The sequence below is a fragment of the Lissotriton helveticus genome, chromosome 3_1, assembly GCF_964261635.1.
Source record: "Lissotriton helveticus chromosome 3_1, aLisHel1.1, whole genome shotgun sequence".
NCBI classification, from domain to species: Eukaryota; Metazoa; Chordata; class Amphibia; order Caudata; family Salamandridae; genus Lissotriton; species Lissotriton helveticus.
Window position 1 is genome coordinate 50,807,358 of NC_136061.1, and position 23,667 is coordinate 50,831,024.

A 23,667-nucleotide genomic window follows, 5' to 3' on the forward strand; every position below is an offset into this window, starting at 1 on the left:
GAAAAAAACATTGTTTTAAAGTTGCCCTGGACCATTTTACGGGATGATGATGATGACTTCTTCGACCCAGTTACGCTCGCTGATGAACTTTTTCGCATTGGTGTCTCACTCTGTCCCACACTCTTAGTGTGGCTCCCAGGGGTACTGGGTGTAAGTGAAGTGTGTGACACTTCTTCCTCCTCCTCATCATCAGATGGAACATCAACGTTTTCTCGACTTGCAATTCGGGCTTCCTTGATCTCCTTTAGGTGCGCCAACCATTGGACAGTGTGCTGTCTCTTAAGATGACCTCTCTGGCCTCCAGTCCCATAGTTGATACCAAGCTTACCATGACTAACTGCAAGCTTACAAATGCTACAAATGGCTATGTTTTCACTTTTTGTGCAAACACTAAAGAAGTCCCAAACTGTGGACTTGAAATGTCTGTGGGGGCCCGGAGGAGGCGATACTGGTGGTGGTCGTGCTGCTAATGCCAGATGAAGTGGAGGATGTGTATTGCTGAACTTTACTACGTTGTGCACTTTCACCACCACTAATTGAGGTCGAGGTGGATGGAGGTCCCTTCTGGCGAGTAAGAAATATGGAAGCGGTAGGTTGTGGTGTACTAGTTAACATCAATGATTGTGGTGTTCCCATTGCTTCCTCGTCTACTTCATCATCACGCTCAGCAGCTTGTCGGGCTAGGGTCAAAATGTCTGTTTGTTGCATGCCCGCTGGGGCTTCAGTGACGTTAGTGATGATGACTGCGTCGTCGTCGTGAGAGTCTTCAGCAGCAGGAGTATGCGCCACTTCTTGTTGAGCGTCATCACACTCCATAACTATAAGACTTTCGACGACCTTCCTTTTACGCTTAGCTACCTTTGTCAGATCATGGTGTGCCTCCTCAACCTCACTCTCAGACAGCAGTGGTGCTGGTTCCCAAGTAAGATCCATATCATCAGAAGGAGGTGGGCTTGAAGAAGATGTAGACACCAACACCCTTGATCTTTTCCTTGCTCGGGATGTGGAAGACAATGAATGATCATCAGGAGGAGTGACTTCATCGAATGATACCTCTGCTTGATTGTCGATTTCCAGATGTGCCCCTACTTCTGGAGGAACAACTATTGTGGCCACTTGTTGTGCCCCTCCATGCACCTCTGCTTGCTCCTCTCCTTGCGCCGCCTCTCCTTTCACATGTACTTGGGCTTGTACTTGCACATGTGATTGTTGTTGCGGCTGTGGTTGTTCAACACTCAACTGAATGGTAGTGGGATCAGTGGGTCACTGTCCCATCCTGTGGCGCACACACTAATTCCTCTCCTAGGAAAGAGGTTCCAAAATGTGTTCTTCAGTTTCAAATGTGCTTTTATTCAGCAGTGTTTAGTTAATTTCTTCTTAAATAAATCATTTGTTCATTTTTGCAGCATTTTTACAAGTGTTTGTTACATATTTAGTATGTCAGCACTGTCCTTTTATTTGACATCCAATGCATTTCGAGGCATATCCGCCTCTTCATCAGGGAAAGGATACTGAAATAAAGTAAAACATGGGTCGTGTTGAGTCTTGGGGTTGGTTTATGGGGTGTGGGAGGTGTTTGGGATTTAAACGTGGGGGGGTGGGGGGGAAAAGGGTTGTGATTGGAGACGTGTCGTCTTATGTTGGCACCTTAAAAAATGGTCCCAAAACCTTTGTGAAGTGGTAAGAGGTAATCGTAATCATGCTTACGTGCGCCGCTTTTCTATGTGGTCATGCAATCTGTAAATCAAGAACGCTGGTAAGAGCGAGAATGCATATCTCTTGGGTGAAGGCTTTCAAAAGGTTTAACGCGCCGTGAGGCTGCCAGAGTGTCAGAAGACTAACCTGTTAGTAAGCGCCGGTGTCGCCAGGGGTGTTCCGAGCTTCCGCGGTAGTCCGGGCGGGAGTGTTAGTGTCGGTTTAGTAATCAGGTCATGTGGGATAGTTGCGATCACGTGGTCATAGAGAGTGAGGAAAGCCTCGATGGGGCAGTGTTAGTTCGTGTGTTAGGGTGGTGCCCTGTGAGTCAATATCATGGTGGGAATCTAATTACTGAATATAATTATCAAAAAACGCAAATGAAAATATAATAGACAAAGAAAAAGATAATCAATGATAAAAACGGTAAGAAATGACAGTGAAAAACAAATATCCATAATTTAACGTGGATATACACAGGTGTCCCATTATTGCTCCAGTAGTGAGTTAACATCATTCATGTTCATAAATAGCAAGAGAGTTCAATTCTTTCATTGAGCCCAGATGGCTTCTGGGTCGATAGTCTTTGAATCCAAACATTTTCACGTTGCAAAAGATATTTGGTGTTGTCTCTACCTTCAACTTTCACGATGGTTTCCAATACGATGAATTTCAATTGGGAAACATTATGAGTGTGTTCTTGAAAATGCATAGCTACTGCAGATTTACTGTTCTTTAATCGTATGTTCGATTTGTGTTCGATCAACCTTGTCTTGATTTTTCGTTCGGTTTTACCGACGTAGAGTTTTCCACATGGGCATTTTAGGGCGTAGATGAGGTTGCTTGAGTCGCACGTGGCATTCACTTGTAGTTTTATTGTATTGCCTCTCATGGGGTGGCTAATTACATTTCCCTTCATGACGTTATTGCAATTCCCGCAATTTAAACACGGTTTAGTACCCGTGAAGTTGGTAGTTGAAGTGTGTCTGTGCTGGACTAATTCACCAATGTTCGGTGCCCTTGTAAACGCAAACAAAGGAGGTTCCTTAAATATCTGATTGAAATCTGGTTCCAGATTAAGTAGTGGCCAGTGTTGATGTATTATGCTTTTGAATTTGGAACTAGCAGTTGAATACTTTGAAACCGCCACAATGCGGGCTTGTGCTTTTTCTTTTCTTGGTTGTAAAAGTCTAGATCTGTCTATTGTGAGAATCTTATTGGTGGATTCCTTGATTATTTCTTGGGGGTATCCTCTTTGGTGAAATTTCTGGGCTACATCAGTGATTCTCAACGTAGATTTGTGGGAGTCTGATGTTATCCTTTTAACGCGCGCCATTTGGGAAAATGGAAGGTGTTTTATCAGGTTAGGTTCATGAAAACTCGAAAAGTGAAGCATGTTGTTCCTGTCTGTGGGCTTCGTGAATAAGTCTGTCTCAAATCCTTGAGGGTTGACTGTGACTTTGACGTCCAAGAAATTGACACTTGTGTCAGATATTTCCCAAGTTAATTGGATCCTTTCATCAATCGAGTTGAATTCAGTTAGCAAGTTTGTTAGTTTCTCTTTGCTGTTTTTCCATACGATAAAGATATCGTCAATGTATCTGGTTAGTAATATTAGGTTGTCGGTCCATTCCGTTTTTGAGAAGATGTGGGTTTCTTCGAATTGTTGCATGAAAAGATTAGCATATACAGGTGCTGCCGAGTTGCCCATGGCCATGCCAACCAATTGTAGGTACCAGGTGTCTTGGTATTTGAAATAACTATGATAGAGGGTGAACAGCATTAGTTCCATCAAAAATGTTTGGAATCCACTTTCTATGGAGGAGTCTAGCAGGGTTTTCTCGATTGCTTCAATGCCCAAGGAGTGGGGTATGGATGTATACAAGGAGCGTACATCTGCTGTACATAAAATTAATTTCTCCTCTGGATTGATTTCAATATTGTTTAGTTTTGAGATGAAATCAGTGGTGTCCTTCGTGTATGTCCTCATAGATTGTACTGCCGGTTGTAAATACTTATCTATTAGTTGTCCCACGGGTTCGTGGATGCTTCCACATGTAGAAACTATTGGTCTCATGGGAGGGTCCATTAGATTTTTGTGTATTTTCGGCACCATTCTCAGGGTGGGACTTTTCGGATTGGATTTGGTCAAGAATTTCTTTGTGCGTTCATTGATAATGCCTTGGTCGTGTGCCTTCTCTAAAAGGGTTGTCAATAATTTTGTGAATTCCATGGTTGGGTTATTATCCAATTTCATGTAGGTGTTTGTATCGGTGATATGTTCCATGACTTTTAGGTTATACATGCTTTGGTCCATAATAACCAGGGCTCCCCCTTTATCAGCTTTTATGGATTTGATTTGCTCGTTTGTCGAAATCCTTTTTAGCGTGTCTTTGTCTTTTTGTGTGATGTTTTTGTGATGTTTCTTGCCATGTTTAATCTTCGTTAAGTCTTGCTTGACTCTATTTTCGAAGAGGTCCAGTGTTTTATGGCTTATGGGTGGTTGAAATGTACTATGAGGTCGTAATCCTAGTAATTGATCTGGTTCATCTTTGGGTAGTTTGGGCACCACGTTGTCAAAAAAATGGCGTAGCCGCAGCTTCCGCATAAGTTTAAAAAAACTTACTTCCAGTTCTAAGTTGTCTGTGTGAGTGGTGGGTACGAATGAAGTACCTTTTTGTAAGAGTCTTTCTTCATGTTGAGTTAATTTGTATTTGCTGATGTTGATGACTAGTTGGTATGGATTTATTTTTTCGTGGATTTCTTGTCCTTGATCATTCCCGCTATACTCCTGGTGATTGGTGGTTCTTTCTCCCTCTCTTTTTCTTTTTCTTTCTCTTTGTCCTTTGTTCTGTCCTCTCCTGGGTCGCCTCTTTGTGACTGACCCTGTTCTAAAAAAGAATTTGGTTCTAGAGGTTGACTCGTGGTTGGTTGCTGTGCTTGGTCAGTCTCTGGCTGAGTTCTTGTGGGTTGGGCTCGTCTAGATCGTTGAGAATTATCACTACCCGATGAGGATGTGTCTGTCTGAGAGTTGTATGGTCTATTCCTTCTTTTTTGGGCGTATATGTCCGCCCATGTGTATACTTCTCCCAGTCGGTAGTCGAGGGTGTCCCTCTTGTATTTCCGGATTTTGCGTTCGTTTATATCGTTGGTGTGTTTCTCCATTTGTGTTTTTATGTCTTCTAAGCTGGTATTCAACTCTTCCTCCGATAATATTTTAGATAATTCTGTAGACGTTTGTGTGATCTCGATAGTGAGTTCTTCCAGTATTCCGGATAATTCCTCGATGATCAGGAGGATGAGGTCCAAGGAACATTTGTTCAAGATTTCGTACCATTTATCCTGGAATTTTTTGGAGTTCTTACACAAAGATGGTTTGAGGGCAATCCGTAGGCCCCTTGGTATGCGTTGGTTACGGTGGTATTTAACCAGTGTGGTAGCATGCAGTTGCTGGTTTATACGTCTCTTGCTTAAATATATTAGTTGTCTAATATGCTGTTCTTTGGAGCGGGTGGTGGTGTGCATCGAGTCAATTCCTTTGTTGTTCAACACTCGTCAGATGAGTTACAACAACCTGTGTTGATTGAGGGACATTGCTGCTACTTTCTTGCGATGAGCCAACATCACTGGTCGATGGTGATTGAACAACTATACTGGCTGCCTCTGCAGCACTCAAGGGCTTGGACCTAAGTTGGCGTGGTGGTGGTGGCACTGAGCCCAATGGAGCGGAGGTGCTGCTCCCAGCTTGGTCCCCAGCAGACCCCACTGCTGCTGCAGGCGTACTTTTTTTTATCCCAAAAAATGTGGCGGTCGTCATCACACCAGTCTCCTTGGTAAGTGGCGACACTTGCTTCTTCTGCTCCTTACTGGCAACTTTCTTGCTAGAGGAGCTACGGGCAACTTTTTTTGGGGCCATCTTCTTCAGATGTCACTCTGAACAGCAGGCCGCAGTTGTACAAGTTGCCGAGTTGTCTGTGGCCACACGTGACGTTGTGCTGCACACACCGCAGCAGGACTTCTTCCTGGCACTGGTTGTTCTCTTGTGCACCTACAAGCAATGGAAGACAGAGGAACATCAGTAATACACCCCAAAAAGTAAAAAAAAAACACACAAAAATCAGCACAATCCCAGCCCATCCATGGCCTCAATGGTGTTTAAAACCAAGAAGACACCCCACAGAAAGACTAGGCCCATGCACCACTGACTACCCCTGGGCAAAAGGCCCCACCAGCAGCCCCAAAAAAACGACAAAAAACACACAAAATTCAGCACAATCCCAGCCCATCCATGGCCTCAATGATGTTTAAATTCAAGAAGACTCCCCACAGAAAGACTAGGCCCATGCACCACTCACTACCCCTGGGCAAAAGGCCCCACCAGCAGCCCCAAAAAAACGACAAAAAACACAAAATTCAGCACAATCCCAGCCCATCCATGGCCTCAATGGTGTTTAAATTCAAGAAGACACCCCACAGAAAGACTAGGCCCATTCACCACTCACTACCCCTGGGCATAATGGATGAAAGCTAGGCAAAATGGGTGCAGCCCTCAGACACTGCCTCGCTTCAAAATGGCCCCTTGAACCCCAAGCACATGTTGCCTGTACCAGCACTCAAGATGGCCACCACCACCACCCACATGGCCGGTCCACATCAACAGTACACCCCAAAAAGAAACGAAAAACACACAACAATCACCACAATCCAATGCCATCCAGGATGTTTACATTAAAGAGAGTGAGACCCCACAGGCAGACTCAGTCCATGCACCACTACCCCTGGGCAAAAGGCCCCACCAGCAGCCCCCCAAAAATCGACAAAAACACACAATTCAGCACAATCCCAGCCCATCCATGGCCTCAATGGTCTTTAAATCCAAGAAGACACCCCACAGAAAGACTAGGCCCATGCACCACTCACTACCCCTGGGCAAAAGGCCCCACCAGCAGCCCCAAAAAAAGACAAAAAACACAAAATTCAGCACAATCCCAGCCCATCCATGGCCTCAATGATGTTTAAATTCAAGAAGACACCCCACAGAAAGACTGGGCCCATGCACCACTCACTACCTCTGGGCATAATGGATGAAAGCTAGGCAAAATAAGTGCAGGCCTCAGACACTGCCTCTCTTCAAAATGGCCCCTTGCACCCCAAGCACATGTTGCCTGTACCAGCACTCAAGATGGCCACCACCACCACCCACATGGCCAGTCCACATCAACAGTACACCCCAAAAAGAAACGAAAAACACACAAAAATCACCACAATCCAATGCCATCCAGGATGTTTACATTAAAGAGAGTGAGACCCCACAGGCAGACTCAGTCCATGCACCACTACCCCTGGGCAAAAGGCCCCACCAGCAGCCCCCCAAAAATCGACAAAAAACACACAATTCAGCACAATCCCAGCCCATCCATGGCCTCAATGGTCTTTAAATCCAAGAAGACACCCCACAGAAAGACTAGGCCCATGCACCACTCACTACCCCTGGGCAAAAGGCCCCACCAGCAGCCCCAAAAAAAGACAAAAAACACAAAATTCAGCACAATCCCAGCCCATCCATGGCCTCAATGATGTTTAAATTCAAGAAGACACCCCACAGAAAGACTGGGCCCATGCACCACTCACTACCTCTGGGCATAATGGATGAAAGCTAGGCAAAATAAGTGCAGGCCTCAGACACTGCCTCTCTTCAAAATGGCCCCTTGCACCCCAAGCACATGTTGCCTGTACCAGCACTCAAGATGGCCACCACCACCACCCACATGGCCAGTCCACATCAACAGTACACCCCAAAAAGAAACGAAAAACACACAAAAATCACCACAATCCAATGCCATCCAGGATGTTTACATTAAAGAGAGTGAGACCCCACAGGCAGACTCAGTCCATGCACCACTACCCCTGGGCAAAAGGCCCCACCAGCAGCCCCCAAAAAATCGACAAAAACCCCAAAATTCAGCACAATCCCAGCTGTTGGAAACGGGACCCCCGGCTGGCCAGGGCTCTCGCCAAAGTCAGTCAGAGATCCCCGTTTCCAAGGTCAGGGCAAGGGAGTCACACAACAAGATAACCCCTGCTCACCCTCTAGGTAACGTGGCACAAGCAGCAAGGCTAAACTTGGAGGCGATGTGAGTTAAGTGTTTGCACGCGCACCCCCAGCAACAACTCCCAAGGCCCACCACAAAGGAAACTCCACACAAGGTTATATAAAAATAGCCTTTGTATTATAATAAATATACATTAGATAAAACACACATATTGTTACACTGTGCCAACAGGCACAGGCGGAATTTACAAGGGATATTGTACAGGACAGGGCCACCTGGACCACTGTCAGGGGTATGCACTTTTAGAACTTAGCACTTGTAGAAAGAATACTTAGCAGAAACAATACTCCGCACATAAATCATATACTGACTTTAGCATAAAAATAACACATGTAGCACACAACCAGGACTTCCTGGTAAGGGGTAAACCCCTCCTACGTAACCCTAATCACTCTAGGCAAATCACGCTGGTAACTAGGACCTTAGTCTCAGGACCTATGGAATGAAAAAGAAATCACCTAAGCATAAACACTTAGCAAAGGGAAAGAAGCAAAACACATGATGTATCAACACATTCAGAGGTGTAGCAATAACAATTGCGCAGAACCCACATTTAGTAAGTAGATCAGGACTGTACCAGAATCACAGGCACAACAACATAACTGTCTCTCAGGCCAACTGGCCTCACAAGGGCGGAATACCCTGAGTCTCAATGTTAGGCAGGCTGCGTAAACAGCCAAGAGCACAAGCCTAAACGTAGCAGTTGCCCACAAAGTGCTGGGTAACTGGTGCAGGGAAAGTTAGAGCAACGTTGGAGCTTCGTGGGCTCAAGAACCACCACTGTGGCACTGCTGAGCCTCTCTCGGCTCGTGAATAAAGGCGGACAATGAGCCTCTCCGGGCTCTGAGCAAGACTGCCTCCTCACTGGGCAGTGGGGTCCCTCAGGGGGACCTAGGAACACTTGAAGAGCCTCTCAGGGCTCGAAGAACAAAGGAATGCCCTCCTCGAGCCTCGCAGGCTCGTAAATCAACTGGGGGTGGGAGCCTCGGGCTCGAAACACAAGGAAATGCCCTGAGCATCTCGGGGCTCGTCACGGATGTGGGCGGAACGTTGGAGTCCCTCACGGGGGACTCGGAACAAAAGGGAAGGCCCCACGAGCCTCTCGGGGCTCATCAACAACTGCGGGGTCTTGGAGTCCCTCTCGGGGGACTCAGGACAAAGGTGAATGCCCCACGAGCCTCTCAGGGCTCTAACACCTCTGGGCCTCTCTCAGGCCCGTGTACTGCAGGGGAGGGGCGGGCACCGGCAATGTGCCCCGACGCCCTCCTCCCTGCACTCGCTCTCCCGGCCCCACTCACCGGGTCTGACGTTGGCGGGACGGCTCCTCGGCGGCTCTGCTGGGGCCGCGGGCGGGGCTCCCCTTCACTCGGGAGCCACGCAGAGACGCGGCAGGCTGCTTACTGCTTCTCCGGTCCTCGGTCCTCCCCCGATGACGCGGCGGGAGGCTCGGCCGGCTGGGCCAATCCCAGCACGGCCGTGCTATGACGCGGCCGCTCCTCCTTCTCGGCCCGGTGCTGCGGCGGTGAACACGGGGCAATGCCGGGTGGGCACCGGCTCTCGAATAGCAAAGTACAACAAGCAAAATAAGGGCGGCCAATGAGCGGGGTGGCACCCGCGCCGCTCGGTCACCTCACGGGGTGAAAGGATGCCGGGTGGGTACCGGCTGGGCACACCCAGTGCTAGCAGCGCTAGCAACGAAGGACAGGCGCTCCCAAGCGCCACAGGACAAAATACAGCGCTCGAAGCGCTAGCAGCAAGAGAAAGGCGCTCCCAAGCGCCAGGGGAAAAGATCAAGCGCTCACAGCGCTGTGGGCCAAATAAAGCGTTCTCAAGCGCTAGGCAATGAATCTCAGCGCTCCCCAGCGCTGAAGGGCAGAGAGCAACGCTCTCAGTGCTATAGGCACAGCACAAGCTCCAGCAGGGGCTGGAGGCAGGCAGGGGGGGCAAGGCTGGGCCAGAGCCAGCACACTGGGTCTCCAGGCAGGGAGACAGTCCAAGTGGCGGTCCTCCTGGCCCCAGCAGCAGCAACAGCCCCCTCTGGCACGATCAGAAACGAGAACAACATTCATGGGGACACAGCCCCTTCTTATACTGTGAAATCCTTTCTTTCAAGGTGCAGGGTGGGGGGAAAACCAGTTGCAGCTGGCTTGGGAGCACTCTTGATGGCCCAACCACCCCTTTCATTCACTGGGGAGGCTAGGGTCGTTAGACACACCACAGGGGGGCGGAGCCAGCATTGTGTGGGGAAAAACCCATCCCATCAAGGTCCCAGGTGCACTCCTCCCACACATCACTCATGCTAATCTCACACTCACCACCGGGCAGACCCATCCAGACTTCCTGGAGCCTGGCATGCCAGCCAGCTCCAGCCAATCACGCTCCAGCACCCTCACTGCACACACACATCAATGTCCAGAAGTATCACTTCCCAACTAGACACATACAAGCCGCACATACCATCGTGCAGCATTCACTCTCACGAGTTCACACATACCAAACTCGAGCCTCCACTCCCCACACATCAGGAACTAACATGGATACACACATTCCCCATGCATTCCTATGGGAGGGCAGGCCAGCCATACTCCACGCACTCAGAGTGCGCACGCACCTTCCACTGGGACACAGTGAAAGTGCGCAGAAACCAGGACATCACTATTAATTATTTAATAACACCAGGCAAAAAGTTCAGGGGCGAACCTGCCAGACGGGCCAAGTCCAACACAACCCCCTTCCAGCCAAAACGCAGGGTAGGCCAATCACCACCGTGATGGACTTCCCTGCTTTGGGCGATAGAACACGGACGCGGGCCCGTCGCTGCCGGGACACCCTCCTGTTCTACGCCACGGCGAACCCCTAAGGTTCTTTCTAAAGCTACTGTAAGGACTAACTGGGCTACCCCACTGGTAGCCCTCAGCTGCCCATGGCCAGGACCAGGCCCAAGGCCACCCAGGTGCCACTGGTTCCTGCCTATTCACAGAGTGGGGGGTAGTAACCCCTGGCACATAGTAGCCACTCTCCACTCTTCCTGTCTGCAAGACAGGGCTAGACTGCCACTGGTTCTCCAGCCTAGGGTCTACAACCTCAGGTGGACCAGGAGTCTCAGGGAAGGCTCTCCTCCCCTTACCTCGTCTTTTAGGATTCCTCCTCCTCCTGCGAGGGTTACCCTCAGAACACCACTCATCCAACCTAGGGTTTAACCCCTCAGGTCGCACCGGGGTCAGAGGCAGGCTCTCCCACCCTCTGCACCCCCTTCCAGAGTCCTGCTCCCTCCCAACCGGGGCGGAACCTCTGGAAGAAGAACTGGTCAGGACGCTACTTACAGACGTCCTACCCTTCAGGTCAGGCAGATCCTGAACCTGGCCTCCCAACCTCCGGTCTAAAACCTTCGGCGGAACGATTGCCTGGCACTCCAGGACTTCTGGGGACTCACATACTCTTCCCCAAGCACTCCGTGCGCTGGCCTCCTGTACCCTCCCTACCGGAGCGGTACTGCCAGACTCTAGAACCATGGAAGCTCTGCTTACAGACGCTCCCGGTCCTCTACTCACTGGGAGATCTCCCTCAAGTGGACTCACAGGACAGCCTAGGTCCCCAACCTGGTGTTCCCTCAAGAAACCATCCAAGTTCTGAGACAGGGCTTCGGGTATCTGGGGACTCTCAGCCACCCACTGACTCCTGCTCCACTGAGCCAGGTAGTAAACCCCTTCACCCTTCTCGCTAGACTGGGCCCTAGCTGGGTCACTCTGACCATCCTCCACCACGCTGGGCTGGGGGACACCTGATACACTACTTTCGGAATCACTCACCAATAATTCTGCAGAACCTCTGGCCCTCTCCCAGCGGTCTGCTTCAGCTGCCAGCTCATAAGGATCACAACATTCCAACATCAACAGGTGCTGGCGCAACTCCAGACAACAAATACCAAGGAACTGCTCCCTGAGAACCATGCGCATGGCTCCCTCCCTCGGGGATTCCGGCCTAGACGCCAGCCAATCACACTGCGCATCTGCACAGTCATCCAGAAACTCCTCCCAATCCTGGTGAGGCAGTCTCCTAAGGTTCCTGAATTTCAACCGACACTTCTCTTCTTCAGAGACAGGTACCAGACTGTGAGAACTGTAGGGGGAACTCCCTACAATTAAATTAAAATAGCTGCCACCACTGGACTCAGCCCTCCCTGGGGAGTCCAGAAAATCATGACTGCGGTCAGGGGATAACCTACCCTCTAGGGCTATCTTCTCCCTGGCCAAGGCCCTCTCAGCCTCTGCAGTCCGCTCATGCACACCCAGCTGCGCCATCTCTCTGGCATACTCTAACTTGAGCTTCTCCATGGCCAGCTGGTGCTCCCTCTCTTCTCTCCTATCCAACCACTCCTCTGGGGACAGGGAAAGGGATGGGGTGCTGCATCGGACACTGGACCCAGCAAGGGACTCCCTATCTCGGGGATACTCGCTCTCTGCTGGCGCCCAGTCACTGTCAAACTCACTCTCCACTTCAGACTCTCCAGGGCTCCCCTCAGACCCACCACCCTCATGGTGTGTGGCCCGGGCCCTCTCCCTCTCACTGTGCTCACGCTCCCAGTCATTCTTCTGCCACAGGATCATGTTATCCCTAAGCTTGGACTGGGTGTCTGACTCACTCACTGGGATGTCTCTCTCCTTACATAACCGTACCAACTCATGCACACTGTACTTAAACAGGCCACAGAGGTTAAAAGGAGATTCCATCTTGACAGGATGCTCACAGACACGTGCAACACAAGGGACCTTGCAATCTGAAGTAGGAGTACACAATTCCAAGACTTCAACAATCTCCATATCAAAGAGAACTCACTCATGCGTCCAGGAAAACACACCATTCATCCACACACACCCTCCCCTCGGATCGGTAAGGCAGTTTCTACCACCCCTGACTTCTCAACCTGACCAAAAGCGACACAGGTACCAAACTCTGGAAGCAGGGCGGGGGACAAATGTACTGAACACAATTATCTAAATGACACTCTTCAGGAGAAGCAATAATGGAACTTCACCAAAAACAATAATCCCCAAAATGTGGTTATCTAAAAATGTAGAGCTTTGAAGTGCGGCCAGCCACTACTGTGGTACAAGGCAAACACAAATCCTTATCCCACTCGCTGCCGCCAATGTTGGAAACGGGACCCCCGGCTGGCCAGGGCTCTCGCCAAAGTCAGTCAGAGATCCCCGTTTCCAAGGTCAGGGCAAGGGAGTCACACAACAAGATAACCCCTGCTCACCCTCTAGGTAACGTGGCGCGAGCAGCAAGAGAAAGGCGCTCCCAAGCGCCAGGGGAAAAGATCAAGTGCTCACAGCGCTGTGGGCCAAATAAAGCGCTCTCAAGCGCTAGGCAATGAATCTCAGCGCTCCCCAGCGCTGAAGGGCAGAGAGCACCGCTCTCAGTGCTATAGGCACAGCACAAGCTCCAGCAGGGGCTGGAGGCAGGCAGGGGGGGCAAGGCTGGGCCAGAGCCAGCACACTGGGTCTCCAGGCAGGGAGACAGTCCAAGTGGCGGTCCTCCTGGCCCCAGCAGCAGCAACAGCCCCCTCTGGCAGGATCAGAAAAGAGAACAACATTCATGCGGACACAGCCCTTTCTTATACTGTGAAATCCTTTGTTTCAAGGTGCAGGGTGGGGGGAAAACCAGTTGCAGCTGGCTTGGGAGCACTCTTGATGGCCCAACCACCCCTTTCATTCACTGGGGAGGCTAGGGTCGTTAGACACACCACAGGGGGGCGGAGCCAGCATTGTGTGGGGAAAAACCCAGCCCATCAAGGACCCAGGTGCACTCCTCCCACACATCACTCATGCTAATCTCACACTCACCACCGGGCAGACCCATCCAGACTTCCTGGAGCCTGGCATGCCAGCCAGCTCCAGCCAATCACGCTCCAGCACCCTCACTGCACACACACATCAATGTCCAGAAGTATCACTTCCCAACTAGACACATACAAGCCGCACATACCATCGTGCAGCATTCACTCTCACGAGTTCACACATACCAAACTCGAGCCTGCACTCCCCACACATCCGGAACTAACATGGATACACACATTCCCCATGCATTCCTATGGGAGGGCAGGCCAGCCATACTCCACGCACTCAGAGTGCGCACGCACCTTCCACTGGGACATAGTGAAAGTGCGCAGAAACCAAGACATCACTATTAATTATTTAATAACACCAGGCAAAAAGTTCAGGGGTGAAACTGCCAGACGGGCCAAGTCCAACACCAGCCCATCCATGGCCTCAATGGTGTTTAAATCCAAGAAGACACCCCACAGAAAGACTAGGCCCATGCACCACTCACTACCCCTGGGCAAAAGGCCCCACAAGCAGCCCCAAAAAAACGACAAAAACACAAAATTCAGCACAATCCCAGCCCATCCATGGCCTCAATGATGTTTAAATTCAAGAAGACACCCCACAGAAAGACTAGGCCCATGCACCACTCACTACCCCTGGGCAAAAGGCCCCACCAGCAGCCCCAAAAAAATGACAAAAAACACAAAATTCAGCACAAGCCCAGGTCATCCATGGCCTCAATGGTGTTTAAATTCAAGAAGACACCCCACAGAAAGACTAGGCCCATGCACCACTCACTACCCCTGGGCATAATGGATGAAAGCTAGGCAACATAAGTGCAGGCCTCAGACACTGCCTCTCATCAAAATGGCCCCTTGCACCCCAAGCACATGTTGCCTGTACCAGCACTCAAGATGGCCACCACCACCACCCACATGGCCAGTCCACATCAACAGTACACCCCAAAAAGAAACGAAAAACACACAAAAATCACAACAATCCAATGCCATCCAGGATGTTTACATTAAAGAGAGTGAGACCCCACAGGCAGACTCAGTCCATGCACCACTACCCCTGGGCAAAAGGCCCCACCAGCAGCCCCCACAAAATCGGCAAAAAACACAGAATTCAGCACAATCCCAGCCCATCCATGGCCTCAATGGTGTTTAAATCCAAGAAGACACCCCATAGAAAGACTAGGCCCATGCACCACCCCTGGGCAAAAGGCCCCACCAGCAGCCCCCAAAAAACCGACAAAAACCACAAAATTCAGCACAATCCCAGCCCATCCATGGCCTCAATGGTGTTTAAATCCAAGAAGACACCCCACAGAAAGACTAGGCCCATGCACCACTCACTACCCCTGGGCAAAAGGCCCCACCAGCAGCCCCAAAAAAAGACAAAAAACACAAAATTCAGCACAATCCCAGCCCATCCATGGCCTCAATGGTGTTTAAATTCAAGAAGACACCCCACAGAAAGACTAGGCCCATGCACCACTCACTACCCCTGGGCATAATGGATGAAAGCTATGCAAAATAAGTGCAGGCCTCAGACACTGCCTCTCTTCAAAATGGCCCCTTGCACCCCAAGCACATGTTGCCTGTACCAGCACTCAAGATGGCCACCACCACCACCCACATGGCCAGTCCAAATCAACAGTACACCCCAAAAAAACGAAAAACACACAAAAATCACCACAATCCAATGCCATCCAGGATGTTTACATTAAAAAGACCCCACAGGCAGACTCAGTCCATGCACCACTCACTACCCCTGGGCAAAAGGCCCCAACAGCAGCCCCAAAAAATCGACAAAAAACACAAAATTAAGCACAATCCCAGCCCATCCATGGCCTCAATGATGTTTAAATTCAACAAAACAGTTGTATCATGCACCCATAACCAACCCTGGTCCTACTGGATACTGTGGCTACCCACAATATATTTTATTTAATGTTCTGAAAAAGTTCCAAAATTGTAGTTGCAGCAACTGTAATGCCCCAAACAAACTTACTTGTGAAAGTTGATTTCTAATCCAAAAGTGATCCAAAGAAAGTCAAAAAGGCCTCCAATCCAAATATCCAGCAGCACGCACAAAAAGTAATCCTTCCAGGTCAAGGTCCAAATGAAAGTGACCAGCACATGAAGAAAGCACTGGGAGGAGCCTGCTGGACAGGAACAGGAAGTTGGAGACTGTGGGGCACTTCCTTCCTCCCCCCTTCCCAAAAATGGACTCCTTGCAAAAAAAAGTGCATGCAAATGTCAACCTGAGGAGTGATTCTGATAAAAATCATCATTTTCTGAAGGTTTATGCTGTTTGCTGGTGGATTTCTTGTGCAGAATTGCAAAATCTCTATTTCGCGAGTGCGAGATTGCTCCTGACTGCCGCACCTACGTGTTCGCAATTGCGAACTCTCGCGATGCGTGCTGTGCAAGGTGGCAAGCCGCGATTACGTATTCGCGGGCGCCAAACTCCCGCGGGATCCCGCAGCAAGATCCAAAATGGCGCAGCACTCGCAAAATATCGAGAAAAACAACTCGGCAAACGCTGAATGACGGAAAGTGAACGCTGTGCGCCACGCCGCGCGCCGCAATATTGTATCACCAAGCAAAAAAATCCGCCGCGTGCGAATTTACGGATTTTCGGCAAATTTGCGAGAGTTCGCGGATTGCGAATTTGCCGCAAAATCCGCGAGCGGAACGGATTTTACGCCCATGCTTAACTATAATATGCACAAAACAGTTGTTCTCAGTCTCCTAACTGGACCAGGAGGAAACCCATCACATTATCCTCTAGTGTGATGTTTATATAGGGCATTGTTGTGTTGTAAAGACAGTCTCCAAGAAGAAAGACTCTAGCACAAAAACTTTAACCTCCTACTAAAGTAAGATATTCGACTCAACCCTGATGGTATTGCCTAATTTATATCTATGTTGGATCTCACCTTTGGACAAGAAGTACAAACACCACAGCCATGACCCATCCTATAACCACAGATAATCCTAATGGCTAAATGATAAGTTAATCGAGATGACCTCAGCTATGAAGATGTTAAGTTCTGACCCTACCAGGCACAGAACCTACTGGATCATAAATGGTTGGACTCTTTCCTTCAGGTACCTTCCTCTTTTCACAGAGGCTTACATCCATGCCTTCTACAGTGATTAAAAGGGAATTCAAGTGTTATTCTACCAATAATCACATGTTCAAAGCCATAATTGTGGCTATTGTAACATGTGGGGGTTTATTAGGAAATCTGAGTTTTTGTTTCCCACTTGACCCTAGTCAGGGATAAATGTGCGCTTTGGGTTATGGGAGAGAGTGTAAATATGATGTTTGAATAATCAACACTGCTGTTGGAAGGGCAAAGACAAGTGCTAAGTAAGATTAAAGGCAAATAGATAAGGAGTTGTAGAGCAATGGTAGACCAAAGAACAATCAATACTTTGTTCATTCCCAATGGGCCAAAAAGACATTCTTTAGGTATTTTCTGACCCAGTCTGGTTATGATGAGGTACATCTTCAGTTTTACTGCAAGAAGCTGCTTCCAGACTCTCCAGTTACTATAGTTTGACATCTATTGTATGCGGTGCTTGGCAGCACAAGTTATGTTGATTGGGGTCTAAGAGGAGCAATGAGTAAACAAATTCCTTACAAAAAAGTTTAACTTAAAAAGCGCCCCCATAGGATGGTTAGGAGAGCTTGTGAATTGAACTACTCAAAGGGTACTGTTTTGACATCTTAGATTAAATGGTGAACACCAACAGTCAATGTTTGATCAGTATCTCTTATGTTACAGGTGTGGAGTGGGTGGATACGAAGCACCGCACCTTAGCCGGTTTCCTAACGAGTATGTACTGGAGCATTGGAATTATGTTGCTGCCTCTGGTGGCGTACTTGATACGGGATTGGCGCTGGCTTCTCATTGCTGTTACGTGCCCCTATCTTTTGGGCATCATCAGCATATGGTGAGTGAATCGGGCAAAAGCAAGAGAACATATGTTTTAGGGTCACCATGCGTATTCAAGAATGTGATCTCAGATATGACTCTTCCAGTAGAACAATATCAAAGGTTAAACCCACTCTATTATCTTTCAACGGGGAAGTCACAGACAAAGGCCTGATAATGCATTGTGATCAAATACTAAATCTGTTGTCATATACCTCTATGTGTTGTTACTTTAGTCTTGCTGTCTGCTTTTAGTGGAACCATTGACATATTGCTAATCTGCCTGGCTACAGTCACCGTCGTATTCAAAATCCACTCTCTTTCTGACATTCATTTTAATGTGTTCACTGTTGCTTGTCAGTCAATGCCAGAATTGTCCCATCAAGATGATTGGCTCCCAAATTTCTGCTGAACGTTTCCACAACCTCTGTAGGTGTGCAAATCTTTCTCCGAGAACTTCATTCTCTCAAGATCTAAAAGTTGAGTAACAGACGTGCGCACAGATACACACACTATTACTTCAGTTTTCTTTATTTCCACAGGTGGATTCCTGAGTCAGTGAGGTGGCTGTTAACCAAAGGCAAGGTGAAGGAAGCTCATGCCCTCTTGGTTCAATGCTCTTCAATGAACGGCCAGGCACACTTGTCCTCCAACATAAACACTGAGGTGAGAGGAGTGTAATACTACACTATAGTGTTTATGCATGAAACTCTCAGAAACCGTGGGAGTTATCTCTATAACCTCTGCCACTTGCCTTGTTTAATCTATTGTGAGGATGAATGCCACATGCCTGCTTGGTGGCCATAGAGTTCTGCAATTGAGTTGAATGAGAACTGGTACTTATAGTGAAACAGCCAGACATTTACATTCTTCTTGGAATGTGAATATCTGACATATTAAGAGAATTCCTTAAGGCTGCAGCAAAAGGGGAGATGTTTCCACAACTTACACCATCCTTGGTGGTGCAGAGAACTGTGAGAAGATCTTGGACGCTTGATTGTAGCTAGGTGGATAGGAAATAGACAAATCGGCCCAACGACATTGAGGCATGTGGGTGGATGGTGCCATGAAACAACCAGTGCACACTGCAGGAATAGGTTAAATGAGTCTTCTTGTCACCTGGTTACCAATGCTGATTACAGAAGATAAGGGCAACTTTTGTAAAGTTGTAGGCTAACTGCTTTTAAAGTTGAAAGCCTCTGATGCGTTTGTTACGTACCAGCTTGCTGCTCATTTTGATGAAACTGCTGTGCTTTCATCAAGACTTATGTCAGGAGTCTATTGACAGGAGTCCTACACGATTTAGGTTGGTGCTTCCCAACAGAGTTCTAGGTGTGCACCTGCATTGGCGGAATGTAATCACTGCTGGCAGATACTATACTATACTATACTCATAATTAGACTAGGACACAACTAACAGCTCAAGGTGGTTTACTGCGAAACGCACCGGGTGTTTTCGGAAATGCCAGAATAAATACTTATACCAAGCAACTTCAGAATACATGTGTACTTGAAGACTGGGCAAGATGTGTGTGGTAGAAAGATTCATGAGGTCTCACATTTGTTCTGCCACCACTGCCGTAGGGCTGGGAAGCTGTGAGGATAGTGAGCTTGTGTATATATATATATATATATATTTTTTTTTTTCACTGAAAAAAACACAGGTTTAAGGGACGTTATAGTTAGAAATTAGCATTTATAAAATCTTTGAAATTCACTGAAAATTATAGGTTTCGAGGACATTATAGTTAGAAATTAGCATTTAAAAAACCATAGAAATTCACTGAAAAAAACAAAACCAGAGCAATTCGGCCATTATAGCTAGTTCAGCAAACTATAACTCGCGCGCCAGCAAATGCAGAAAGAGGAAGAAAGGCGCAGAAAGAAGCAAGAGAAATGCAGAAACAGGCAACTGAAGTCCAGAAAGACGAAGAAAGATGCAGAAAGACTCAAAAGATGTACACAAAGAATCAATAGAGGGGCAGAAAGAGGCCTTGTTGCAAAGTCATCCTGTGCCCCCAACTTTTTGCTGATGTGTACTAGCCAGTGCTATGCTAAAGGACACTTAGAATACAGTGAAAACACCTACATACACTAGGGAACACTATGTGTTGGGGTACCACTGTGATTGGCATGAACTCCTCTGTAAGACCCCAGTACATAATAGGGCAGGGAGATTAAAACTACCCCTAAGTTAGAGATGCAGAAAGATGCTTCTTTAAGTAGAAGTCACGTTTGCAGAGCAGTGGAGAAAGGGTGCTGGGCCTCCGAGGAAAGCTCAGGAATTCTGCTGCATAGGACTTAGAGGAGGTACCAAGAGGGCTTCTTGGCCCCCAAAGTCCCTCAGGAGTAAATTGGACTTCATCCCCATCCCGCAGTCTGCCAGCAGGCAAGTTTGCAGAGTGGTGGAGAAAGGGGGGCATGTCCTCCTTAGACGTCTCAGCAATCCTATTGTGTGGGACTTACCACAGCTAACAAGAGGGGTAGTTGGCCCCCAACAACATCCTTGGGGACAAACTATCCCTCCTATTACCTCCAGTAAGGCCTACACAGCAGGATTGGTAAATTCTCATAAAAGGCCATGCCCCCTTTGCCCACCACTCTGCAACCGCACTCCTTGGCACGATCTTGGATGGGGATTGAAGTCCCCTTCACTGCTGGGGATCATTTAGGGACCAACTAGCCTACCTCTCACCTCTAGTAAGCCCCCTACACAGTGGGATTGCTGAGAGGTGGACACAGGCCACACCCCTTTTCTCTACCGCTCCGCAAACACACCCTCTGGGGCTTGTTGTAATTTGGGGTATTAAGTCCCCTTGAATAATGAGGGTCCCTGGGGGCCAACTAGCCCACCAGGTACCTCCAGTAAGCTCCACACTGCTGGATTGCAGAGAGGTGGTCCGTGGCCATGCCACCACTCTGCAAATGCGCCTCCAGGTGCACTGCTGGTGGGGCGATGAGGTCCTCTTGTGTACTGAGGAGATGGCGGTCCCAGAGGCTTGGGGGGTCCATGAGGCCCTCCACACCAATTTATTTATTCATTTATTAGCCCCGGGGAGGTGGTGGTCCCCGGGGCAGCAGGGGGCTACTTGTTCCTGTGCCTATGTAAATAAAGCCCTGGGTAGGTGGCAGTTCCCAGGGCTTGAGGGGCCTGAGAAGACCCCGCCTCTTATTAAAACAAGCCTGGGAAGGTGGCTGTCCCTGGGGCTGCGGGGGACCGTGTCCCCCACATATAAGTAGTATAGCCCCAGGAAGGTGGCAGACCCCGGGGCTGCAGTGGCCTTCGCGGGCCCCTGCTATATCATTTGTTACTGCACCTGGGACCTGGCCCACCCGGGGGCTTACAGAAAACGAATAGTGGCAGCCTGCGCTTCATTTTTTTTATTTTCTCGTCAGGATTTGCGCACCCAGTGCAAATTTTGAAGATTTTTTTTAAATGGTTTCTTATTAGCCTGGGGTCTCTGAGGGACCCCATGAGCAGGCCTGGGGGGTCAGCGTGTTTCTACCCTGCCCCCTTTTCTTGTTTTTAACCTTTATTCACCCTTTTTCTTGTGACTCAGTTACATATATTATATGCATATATATATATAAATGTATATATATTGTATATATACACACATATGCATATGTATGTTTGTATGTGTGTATATATATATATATATATATATATATATATATATATATATATATATATATATAAACCAAGAGCAGGATTGCTCGAAACGCGTCGTTTGTTGTGCCCGATTAAAACCTAAGCTTTAAACTGACTGGATTGATGTGGCTCGTTCTTCGTTTCCTAACTGAAGTGAAGTTTCTTGTTGGATATATATATATATTATATATATATATATATATATATATATATATATATATATATATATATATATATATATATATATATATATATAGGCATAAAGAACGTCACAGCAGTCACTCTGAAAATGACGAGGCGCACCCGGGAATAGGTGCTGGTTACTTTACTCTGCTCTCCACCACACCACCATTATGCGTTTCGGCCAACCACGGCCTTGATCACATGACAACTTGTAGGGGCGTATGTGCTCTATTTAAAGTGCTAGTGCCAATGAAAAAAACTTTTGCTAGTCATAGACATAAACAACATACTGTCAAGACTTGTTGTTGCTTAAATGCAATTAGCCACAAGCCTGGCAATTTTATACATAGCTCATTGAACTCAAAAAGGGCATTACTGTATGAATACAGAGGTAAGTGATGGTGGTCACTCATGGAAATGCATTTATAAATATATAAATATATATATATATATATATATATATATATATATATATATATATATATATATATATATAAATAAATAGTTATAAATATACATATCAAAATAAATGTGAATTTTGAGCATAAATACAAATATAAATATAATCATAAATATAGCAGCAATTCTAAGAGATAACAACAATCCCATACTAATTCATAATGAAATAGATGTTGCTCCGCCATAACTGAAATAAACTCAGATTTTACCTCCTTCCAATTGCCCCAAGTAATGAGACAACAACTAACATATCATAAGCTAAAACAGGCCTATGTGTAAAATTAGCAATAAATATTGGCATAAAAAATATAAGTGCTACCAAGTGTAAATTAGTGCAACTAGCTAAAAGATGTGTGATTAAAAACAATACTGTTAGATAGAAAAATGGGAGTAGTTATGGGCTAATTAGTATGTTTACCATTTACAGTTAATATGAAAAAATCATGTTCATAAATAAGTGTGACAGTCTTCCCCTGCGTTCAGACCATTGGGGGTCTTAGTGTCTAGTAAGATAATGTGTCTTGTCTCTAATCTGCGCAACATTGCTTCACGGTCTCCTCCCCTCCTCTGAGGAGGCACATTATCAATTACAAAATACCTTAGTTCTGAGGGATTCTTGCCGTGCAACTCTTCAAAATGCCTGGCCACAGGGTAAGCAGTGTCACCGTTCGTTATTGCCCTGAGGTGCTGCAGAATGCATTTGTATAGATGCGGTCTCGTACTACCAACATAACGCAGACCGCACGGGCATTCCAGCACGTACACCGCATATTCTGTTCGGCATGCCAATTGGCATTTGATAGCAGTAGGCTTATCACTAAATGGAGTGGAATATTCCTTCCTACTAACTCCATTTTTAAAAGCTTAGCAAGAGGCACATTTACGGAAACCCCTGCTAGAATCTAGCCATGTTGTTGTGGTTCTAATTTCTGGGCTACTAGAGACTAGGCAATCACCCATACTTCTGGCTCGTTTGTAGGTGATATTGGGACTTTCCTGAACTAGATTGCATAATACCGGGTCACTAGAAATCAATGTCCAGTTACGTTTAATTATACTTCTAATGACCAAGTGTTGGTTATTAAATGTTAGGATAAGTCGGGTCTCATTGTTGGCAATTGGAGAAATGGTTCTGTCTGAGTCACACTAGACACCAATGATGTTCTGTCTCTGGATTTTGCTCTACTGATGGCCTTGCCTATGCAGTAATTTGTGTATCCTCTCTTCAAAAACCTAGTTTTACAAGCTAGTTGGGCTGCCCTACAGTCACCTTCTTAGAGTGATGTTATAGTTAGGCTGACATTTAATTCGTACAAAACCGGAGCTATGACTCGAGCCCCTGCAATGCAATGCTTATGACCTCTCATATTACATCACCCATGACATGGTCAGTGACATCACTGATGACATCACTGATGACATCTCAAATTACATCATTGATGACATCATCCAATAATTGTGAGTGTTTTCTAAAAGTTACTGAGTGTTAAACATATATACTAAGGTAACTCAGCATGTAAGTGCCTGTATGGTTAAGTAATGTGATGTGTAAGTGGTGTTTTGAAGAGTGACTGGTTATATTAGAGACAGTATACATGACATAGTGGGTTTGTGAGTTTTTGAATAGGTAAGCGAATGGGTGTGTCTGTGTGTGTATGAGTGAGTGTCTGTATGAGTAACTGTATAGCTGACTGCGTTGGTGTATCGTTGGTTGTAAATGGTGAATCAGAGGGTGCATGAGTGGCTCAATAATTGTTTGAGCAGACACATAGGTGTCTGTATGGG

At 47.3% G+C, this 23,667-nt stretch overlaps 1 protein-coding gene across 2 annotated transcripts in view; it reads left to right on the forward strand.

Moving 5' to 3' along the window:
* The window catches only part of LOC144824397 (solute carrier family 22 member 7-like), a 327,454-nt gene that overhangs the window by 242,342 nt on the left and 61,445 nt on the right, over positions 1-23,667 (forward strand). For both annotated transcript variants that reach the window (XM_078683505.1, XM_078683506.1), the window contains 2 exons: positions 17,439-17,607; positions 18,131-18,254. In XM_078683505.1, the coding sequence (XP_078539631.1) occupies positions 17,439-17,607; positions 18,131-18,254 (293 nt within the window). The remainder of the gene's footprint in view (positions 1-17,438; positions 17,608-18,130; positions 18,255-23,667) is intronic.